General features: G+C 30.0%; 1 protein-coding gene across 5 annotated transcripts in view; it reads left to right on the top strand.

Moving 5' to 3' along the window:
- LOC107441203 (potassium voltage-gated channel subfamily B member 1) overlaps positions 1-10,236 on the top strand; it is a 42,393-nt gene that overhangs the window by 17,488 nt on the left and 14,669 nt on the right. For 4 of the 5 annotated variants that reach the window (XM_071180226.1, XM_071180227.1, XM_071180228.1 and 1 more), the window contains exons 3-4: positions 6,173-7,030; positions 8,088-8,363. In XM_071180226.1, coding sequence (XP_071036327.1) covers positions 6,173-7,030; positions 8,088-8,363 — 1,134 coding nt within the window. The remainder of the gene's footprint in view (positions 1-6,172; positions 7,031-8,087; positions 8,364-10,236) is intronic. The other variant, XM_071180230.1, reaches the window with a different exon arrangement.

The following is a 10,236-nucleotide window of genomic DNA, read 5'->3' as shown; positions in this document are numbered from 1 at the left end:
GAAATCAAAATTAAAAAACTTCCATATACGTGATATAACGCATTTTTAAGATATGCAATAATAAGACATGGGAACTCNTCATGTCTCGCAAGAGCTCTGTAGGTTTCCGATCCCCAAGATTTTCTCCAGCCAGTAGACGTCTGATTTCTTCTGTTTTAGATTCCCCACATCTTTCGATAATTTTATTTTTCAAATCCATGTAGGGATCAGTTATATCCGGATTCATGATTACATCTCGCACGATCGTCGCAGTATCAGGTGGCAAATGTGCGACGACGTAGTTGTATTTCGTTTTTGCTTCTGTTATTGCCTTTGGAGATGCTAAGGCAAAGGTTGATTCTAGCATGAAGAACCAAAGGGCCGGGTCAGCTCGTATGAAGGGAGGGATCACTACGGCGGCAGCGTCACCCATTGTTCTGGATCAGTAGATTTTTATTTTGTTTATTTTCCGGGTCACCAGTTTAGAGGATTTCAAGGTGTAATTTTATTTCCTCTAATCACTAATTAATGAGGACTCCAATGTGTAGTGAGAACAAGGATGACGATTTAAAACTTAATATAAATTTATTAAAACGTAACAAGTAACAAGTTTGTGTGCGACTGCTCGCTGAGGGGATACTCACTGGAATGATGTAAAAACCTTAATCCCGGCCTCTCAGGGTAGGCTGAAGAGGCACAATTTGGGGGCTTGATCTAAAAATAGATCTTCCAGAAGGGAATCGCTACAGTAGAAAGAAAAACAAAATGCACTCTTCATTCAATAGAATATATTTATTTTTAAAAAATATATAGGACAATGTTGTTTATTCTTAGTTTTTAATGCAATTTATAAAAAGTAAGATTCTCAAGGGTCCTTTGAGTGCTTAGGACCCCTGGATACTGCTTGGGTGTGCCCATGGGTAAAGATGGTACTGTAGAAATTACTATTAAATTGAAAAGCAGTTTAAATACGGGAATTGACTTGGGGGATAATATCTTAAATTTCAATAAAAGAGTAGTGAAATTCTTACAATCGTAGCAACAATCAACAGTGCCAGAAATGGAGACATTAATGAAAAGCGAAACACCATCAAAAGAGAGAGAGTATAGTTTTATTGCAGGGGAAAAGATGTTAGTTGAGAAACAAAATCATGGGAATTTTCAACAGTATGGATATTGCTGGACCTATCTAACCCTTACATAGTTGATTCAGCTTTTGCTGAACTCACTTTACATCCCTCTTCCTCCCAACAGAGAACTTGTTGCCTCTTTTTCTTCCTCCCGTTGTTATAAAATTGCTGAAACCCTCACCCGTTTTGGTTTTAAAGTCATTTTAGGCCTGATAACAAAATTAAATGCAAGTATTTTAAAGATCCTATTAGTTTTGATAATTGCTGGGGCATTTACCACATTCCTTGTGAGTGCCACTTTGACTACATAAGACAAACTAAACATGCTTAAAAAATTTAGATTTAAAACGATAGATATGTCTGTCATCAAAGAAACATCGATTGCTGCACATGATTTGAATCTTGGGCATAAATTCAATTTCGATAAAGCCCAAATTACTTCAACCCCAGTCGCATCGGCTGATCTTGATACCCTGGAATCTTGTTTCATTCATATGAGCGCTGATTCTCCTGGAAAAGACATTAGTTCCTCACCATCTTTTCAGAGCGCAATTTACCCCTCTAGGTCACTGTGGCTTTTCTAGTTTTATTTCTCACCTTTATTTTTCCCTTTTTCATTGGCAATTTTACATTTTATGTTTCAAATCACTTTTGTTTCTTCTCGTTCACGTCTGGCAATTCTTAAAAATGGGTGCCTATTTTTGAGTGCTTGAAACATGCCGACTGGTATTTCCAATTTGTATATTTTTGAGGCAAGTAAAGTTTTTAATCAAGTTATGTTATTATTATTTTTTATTATGAAATTTCAACTTTATTTTTTAAGTGTACTTCATATTCAAAATTTTGCAGTGTATCATTTCAATGAGGGTTCTTTTAAAGAATATTTGTGCTTTTTCAGTTGGCAAGATCATCTTTAACTTCTTCCATAGAAATGAAACCTTATAACTGTCACCATTGAAATTTTTATGAGAAGAATCTGGCTACTGACCTGTTTAACGATTTTTTCTTGCTGTTGATTTTGTGGTGAAATATAGAAATTTTAGTACAAATTTAACAAAAGTGTTTTATTCTTAAAAGCTTTCATTTTTAATAAAATTAATATTGAGAAAACTTATCTCACTTACAAATACTATCATATGGAATGCGGTTGTTTACCTCATACAACTGACGCAGCGTAGGTTTTAAAATCTGCCACAATATGTTACAAATGGCTTTATATTAATTTGACAATAAATAAATAAAAATTAACAATTTGACACTGATGGTTGTACCATGCAACTTATGCTCACACTTTTTTTCGTGCATGCAGCACACTGAGTTTTCAAAAAAAAATTTCAATTTTTAATTGCTTTGGCAATAATTATTAATATATAATTTTACTTATTTATAAATTTAAAACAATTAATCCAACTATTTTGTCACTTTTGTAATTTCTTTTTCGGACTATTGTGGTGTAACACACTACTTTCCTTTTAAAAGTTATTTAAATTTTCCTTTTTTGCCATTATTTTGTTTCAATTCTGCCAAGAATTTAGAGCTTTTTTTCAGGGTTCTCTCAATTTTCTTAAACATAATGTTGTATGTGTTGACTAATCTGTTTTCTATTTTTAGGTTATCATTAAAGGGCTCGGACCACTGCAAGTTTCGCACTCAAAACTATCATTGACACTCATTGTTGCTTTATCAAAAATATTTTATAATTTAAAACTTACAACTTGGTGTTTTGTCATGCTTATTCTGTTGTGAAAATGAAAGCCTGCTCGCCTCCAGTGCTTTTTTCTTTATTTTGTCAAAATGTATTTTGTTTAAGTAATTTATTTATTTTTCAGTAACATGCAATGTATCTCTTTCACCAATGCAGCCTTCAATGTCAGCGTTTTTGATGTTGATTGGAATGGACAGAGAAACGATCGTATATTCACAGAAGCTTCAGATGTTGCAGACTTTGCATGATTCCCTTTCCTCGTGCACGAATGTATAAGACGGGTGTTACACACACAATAAAACATCATTTATGGAATTTTGCATGCTTCATTATTGCTCTGGCTGTTTGTGAGTTCTGCACCGGCTTTTTACATTTTTGTTTTAATTTTTAGACGATTATGAAATTGTTTGTTGGCCTGAGGCAAAATATGCTAAATTATTAATTCACTGCACCCTCTCATTTACTTATTTCACATATAATATGCACATATTTTAAGGATATTGCTTGTGTGAATGGTTATTGTTGAAGGAACTTAATCTCATGATTCTTGTATCTAAAATTTTCAAGAATGTCCTGTTTTAAATTTATCATTCATTAAATTTTGATTCTATGAACTATTTTCACTGTCTAACTTTATGTGATTTGATTCTTCCTTCCTTTTTTTTAAATAATTTAAAATTATTTTATGTTAATTATCAATAAACTGTATATTTATGTTGTTGAATTAAAACATTTAAGCATTCATCTCAGTAAAAAAAATTCAAAATGATGTCATAAATTAGAGTTTGACTCTGAAGCAAATGTTTAAGCGTTTTAAAAACTAATCGACATTTGATGCACAGTGATTAAGGCACTGAGCCGTCAATGTAAAGAGTTTGGGTTCTATCTCTGATGACGGCTTGAAGCTAGCCTAGCTTCAGATTTTACTTTCCGTTTATCTGGGTTGTAAAGGTAGCCGATTCACTATGTAGACAATACCACCAAACTGGGTTGGTCTTGAAATTTTGGAACCGTAACAATAATTTGCTATTGTGTGAATGCTCAATTTTCATAATTAAGGAAATTTGAACTAGTTAATTTATCATTGTTGTAATGCATCATCATAAATTTCTTTAAATGATAAACATCAAACCAAGAGCTGTTGATAAATCTATTCCGGTAAATTGCTTAAAAAAAACATGAATTAAATATTCAAAGCTGTTTTTTTTTTTTTCATCTCTGTACAACTATTCATTGCAGTAGTAATCCTCTGAAGATCTTGATTACATTCTCTTATTTTAAGTCTTATATCCATCTATATAATTTTTTTTCTCTAGTGGTTTGCAATAAGTCAACCATAAACCTACATTTATTGATTTGTCAACAAAAATATCATAGTTTAAGACTCATAATTTAAAAAACTATGAGTTTATGTTCGTACTACATCAAAAAAATATCCTAACATGGTATTTCTTCTGAAATAAAACGGAAATGATTTGTCTTTCATAGTTTTCGAATTTTATTTTCATCTATTTTTTCTTAACAATACTAGTATTCAGTGCTGTAGTTGAGGAGGAACGTCATTCTCCGAAATATTTGGTTTGCTGCAGTAAAAAAGTTTGAAATATTTAAAAAAAGTTTTCAAACCAATTTTTTTCTTTTTCATGATCTCTTTATTCATTTGTTGATAGTTTTTTTTATTGAAGTGCAAATCGTACCAATCAGATCAAAGCAAGTGAACTTTCCTGTCTGATTGGTGAAATTTTCAGGCTCGTTTGTAAACAGATGCAATGAAAATAGCTGTGTACAAAAATGTAGTTTCAGGGAAAATGTTTATAGTGTTAAAATTTTTGAATTAGCTAAGTAATTAAAGTAAATATTTAAATTGCAATTACCAGTATTTAATGAGAAAAAAATCTTTAGATAAAGTTACTTTTAATTAATTTCATGTGGTTTGTAAAATTGTTAATATTAAATTATATGATATTTCTTTATAACTCTGTCTTACATATTTTATAATCTGGTAAGCAGAGGAACCAATCTAAGAGCAAATAATTATGTTCAAGAAATAACAAAAGAGTGACTCATAGAATTCACTGACTCTTTATTTGTATAAAGACACTTTGAAGTAACATAAGTTATTGCAAATGTAAACCTCTCTTATCTGTTAAACTCTAACGAAACAAATCTGTATCCTTTTTTGCGTACATATAAACATTTTTTTTTACTTTCATGTTATCAGGGAAATGTGTTTAACAAATAAATAGTCATAGTACTTTTCAAGTGCTAATGAAGAATTGTGTACCTACTCATTTATATTATGTAATTATTTTATCAAGAGCTTTTTTTGATGAATGCATTTAAAATAATGCAATTTAGCAGCAAATCCCCTTTTTTTTTTCAAAAAAATGAATGTCTTTTTTTTATAATTAAATTGAGCCAAGTAATTAAAACTGATCGTTTTTTGGACTTACAATGTCAAAAAGGTGAATTCCCCCAAATATTTTTTTTCCAACTACAGCACTGCCAGTAGTATTTTATATTTCTTTCTTTCACTTTCTCCTTTCTCTTGTTTTTTAAAAAGTTTCATTTTATGTCAGTACTATCAGAAAATATTATATAGTATGCTATTTTGGACATTATTAAGAAAAAAATTGATCTCTTGTATTATTTTTTTCATATGTATCTTATCTTTTATTTGATTCATTTGCCACAACTCTGGCTATCATCTTTATCAATTTAACTTCCATCTTTCCTTCTGGTTTTTAGAAAGTTCCCTTATTTTTGCAACTGTACAAATTGAAAAAAAAAATTTAATATTTTATTATAAATATTTGAAGAAGAAAATTTTTTTGCTTCTCAAACATCATATAAAAATAAAGTGAGGAGACTGCTAGTGTGTTTTAGCTTATAATGCACTGATTCGTTTTTACTAGACTGTAGCATTTTAAAAGATCCAATACTGGTTCTGAAAATAATACTATTATACGATTGGTTCTTTAAAAATGCCTAAATTATTTGAAATCACATTAATTTTAAAAAATATTTTAAAGAGGAAGATCAAATTTTAAAATTTATGCATATTTAACTAAAAGATAAACAAATACTTAATTATTTGAAGAATCCTGTTACTTTAAATTGATGCCTCAAGTCAACAGAACTTTTTAATTTTAGCTCAGTATATATTTAAGCTTCAAATTATTATTTTTGCCTTTATGTTTACCCGATCCCAATCTTATTTTAGCTTATTATTAGTTTTTATGTTTAAAGATTACTCGTTACAGTGGTCCAACAAAAGCCTTTAGTTACCAGACATTAATGTAGAAACTTTTTTGTTTTTGCTTTCCGGCCCTTTTGATTTTACATGATGTTTTTCCAGGTTGTAGCAGTTCTCTCCATTCTATTCATTGTATTATCGACAATCGGACTTACTTTAAACACCTTACCAGCCCTACAAGACAAAGGTAAAGATGGACATGTAGAGGATAACCACAAACTTGCTGTTGTAGAAGCAGTTTGTATCACATGGTTTACACTAGAATATGCTTTACGCTTCATGTCAGCCCCCAACAAGTGGAAATTTTTTAAAGGAGGCCTGAACATCATTGACCTCCTAGCAATTTTGCCATATTTCGTGGCCTTTCTCATCGAATCAAACAAGCAGACGGATCAGTTTCAAGATGTGAGGAGGGTGGTGCAGATATTTAGAATTATGCGTATTCTTCGCATATTGAAGTTAGCGAGGCATTCAACTGGCCTCCAAAGTCTGGGCTTTACACTGAGGAACAGCTATAAAGAATTGGGTTTGCTTATGCTCTTTCTAGCCATTGGAGTCATGATCTTTTCAAGTCTTGCATACTTTGCTGAGAAAGATGAGAAGGAGACTAAGTTTACCAGCATTCCTGAAACATTTTGGTGGGCAAGTATCACAATGACAACAGTCGGCTACGGTGATATTTACCCTACCACTCCTCTAGGGAAACTAGTTGGTAGCATCTGCTGCGTCTGCGGTGTGCTGGTCATTGCTCTGCCCATTCCAATCATTGTCAACAATTTTGCAGAATTCTATCAGAACCAGATGAGACGAGACAAAGCTCTTAAGCGAAAGGAGGCTATTGATCGCGCCAAAAAAGAAGGCAGCATCGTGTCATTCCACAGAGTCAATCTGAGAGATGCTTTTGCAAAAAGCATGGATTTCATTGATGTTTTAGTGGACAGTGGCCATAATGAAAGTCAGGTAAATCACTCTATGTATTGTTTAACAATTTAAGGTTCGCAAGATTTTATGTTTACATTTAAGTACTGACAAGTATTAAATTACATAAGTAATGTTTCTAACATTTTGTTAAATACTTGGGAATTTCAGTTACCAAAATAATATTCCAGTGGAAATAAGTTCATTCAAACCTTATGCCTCGGGATGGCATAGGCAAAATCATCTTTAAATGCGAATTTTTTTGTTGTAAAAAAATGTGTTTTTCTTTATTGTTTTTAAGCATTAAAAAGATATATTTATTCAATTGATTATACATTATAATTGAATTCCGTGTTAAATTCGGGATACTTGTAGGAGTCATAAAATAGAAACGTGAGATTATATAATGAGGCTTTTATTTTTCCTTGATGGCAATGTCATTTGAGGGAAAAGAATATAAAACTGATTTTACAAGGGCAATAAAATGCTTAAACATCACTTAGTGATGTTAATAATTTTTGGAATTTCCTATTTTTCCCCCCCAAGTCTTGAATCACTCCTTCTTATATATTGTCATCATTATGATATATTTTTCCTTCTAAATAACATTTTAGTACTTATTCATTTTAAACTTTTTTTTTTACTGCTGATAAGTGTTTTCATAACTTCTTTTCTTTTAAAACTTTAAACCGTATTCTTGTTTTTTTTTTTTATAAAAAGCGAAATATAATACCATTATTATAATTGAATTTAATTATCTACAATTCATAAAAACTAAGCAATTTTTCTCGGCCCAACATTTTACTCTAATGCATTTTTCAAAATTGCTTAATATATTGCTCAAAAAGAAATGAGCTATTTAAGTGACACTCATAAAGTTCTTTATTAAATATTGTATTCGTTTCTATACCATTTTAACAGTTTGAAGAACATCAAAGAAATTCTGTCCAAGAGATGCAATAAAANATATATATATATATATATATATATATATGTAAATGTCAAATACCTTCCAATGGAGATTTAAAGGTACTTTACGGAAGCACCTTATCCATGCTATGGAATTACTATTTATAAAATATCTCACTTTTTTGTATAGATTGACACCACTAGCATTGGGGATGACTCTGCGCGACTTCACACAGGTGCAGGATGTTACAAAAACTTTGACCACTCCTTGGATGGAAGTATAGGAAATGTTCAACGAAAGAACTCACAGGCGCAATCGTTGCCTTTAGGAGTCATGATAGCCAATCCTAATAATCTACTAGACATACAGGGCCAGCCATCTGACAGCAGACTCTCAAACAATACGCTCAATCATTTGAATAGCTCGAATATACCACCTAGTTATCAACAAGGATATATTTCTTCGGTTGGCTATTTGGTTAATTATTTACTTCATATGCAATATGTGACTAAATTTTATGTATACAATTATTTGCAAAATATTATTTAAAATGAAAACTGTAGTTTTATTAAGTTTAAATCAAATAACAGTTAATAGGCAACCTTAAGCCGCTTTACATTTAGCTTCAATATACACTTTTTAAAAGGTTACAATAGCATTATTTTATTTCTTAAACAATAGTTGTTGTTTTTTTATTTGCTTATGCAGTTTACTGTGATTACCGGTTTTCCCAGACTTATTAAATATACACTACCTTACAATATTGGAAGAGACCTTTCGTTTTTTTTTTAAATTTGGATTATTTTGAAATTTTATAAATGTTTAGTTCACATGATTTTTATACTTAGAAATGAGATTTAAAGCTTTCAGAGATTTAAGGGTCCAATGATAAATTACGAAAAAAAATAAGTACTTTTAAACACCCTATGCCAGAAAATCAAGTAATAAACTTGTAGTTTGTAGCAATTACTTAAATTGTTATTTTGAATAACTGCATAAAATTTCATAAATTTGGATTAAATATTTATGGAGATATGGACAATTTTATTTTTAAAAAAAAACTACCTTTTTTGTGTGTGTTTTTTTTTTTTTTTTTTTTTTTTTTTTTTTTTTTTTTTTTTTTTTTTTTTTTTTTTTNTTTTTTTACTATGTAACTTTAATAAATATTCAGCAAAATTAAACAGAATTTTTGTATCAATTTAAAATTAATTACAAAGCCATTGTTTTAAAATTTGATAAAAAAATTGTTAAAAAATGCGCGAGATATGAGTAGGATCAGGTGGGCATAAAATTGAGCCTTTTTTTAAAGAAGACTTGAAAATGAAACTATTAAGTTTATTTTACTGAAAATTTCGATGCCTTTTATATTCATTCTATTAATATCTAATTCATATAGATTAAATATGAAGCATAACTTATTGTATTTTGTTTGTTTGTATTCTTACAGTAATGTATTCAAAAGAACATGTTTTGATATACCTACTTTACCCCAGAGTGGAGTAAAGTGGGTATAGTTTTAAAATTAGTATATATTGCACCAAAAACAGGTGTAAACATTGTTTTAGAAATAAAAATGGTCTTATATAAGTGTATCATGATTATGTGAAAATACTTTTTTCAGTACTAACTACATGCTGGAAAAAGAATTTTTTCGTAAAATTTAAGAATGAATGACCATGGCTATCAAAATTAGGTTTCACTTCGGACGCAGTATATTTTGCTGAACTCTGCACAATTTAATCAAAAAGCAGTATTTAGTTTATTTGAAATATAAATGAAAAGGTGCAAAAATTAATATTTACTGTGGCAATATAAAGTGTTTTCGCTATTTATAGCAGACATGTATTTTTATTCAATTTAGTTATTTTATGGAAATTATTTTGTTTTCTATGAAAAAACTGTTATATGAAAGCAGAAACTTGCGTGAAAACTCATCTATATCTTTAAAAATGCTCACTAAGTTGTACCATTATACTAGAATATTTTGGTAATTTTTTTAATTGTATACTATGAATGTGTTATTGCTATTCCCCCACCCCCATCATTCTTCTTTTTGAAAAATAAAATTTACAAGAAATGTTTTCATTGTTAAAATTACTATATAGGGTTTAAATAGCTTAAAAACGTAAATTTTTTTTAGCAATTTTCTAAGTAGTTTTTGTAGTTTTTAAAAGAAGGTTCAAAATGATCAGGGATTTTCAATTAATATTATAATATAGTACAGTAGGGAACCGATTTTTCGGAACGATCGGGACCATTGCTATTCCGGATAACTGATTTTTCCGGTTTTCTGACTCGCTACAAAAAGCTGTTTTTTTATTGTTTAACCCAACTAAAA

This window comes from Parasteatoda tepidariorum, chromosome 4 (assembly GCF_043381705.1).
Source record: "Parasteatoda tepidariorum isolate YZ-2023 chromosome 4, CAS_Ptep_4.0, whole genome shotgun sequence".
NCBI classification, from domain to species: Eukaryota; Metazoa; Arthropoda; class Arachnida; order Araneae; family Theridiidae; genus Parasteatoda; species Parasteatoda tepidariorum.
This window is presented reverse-complemented; position numbering and strand designations above follow the sequence as displayed.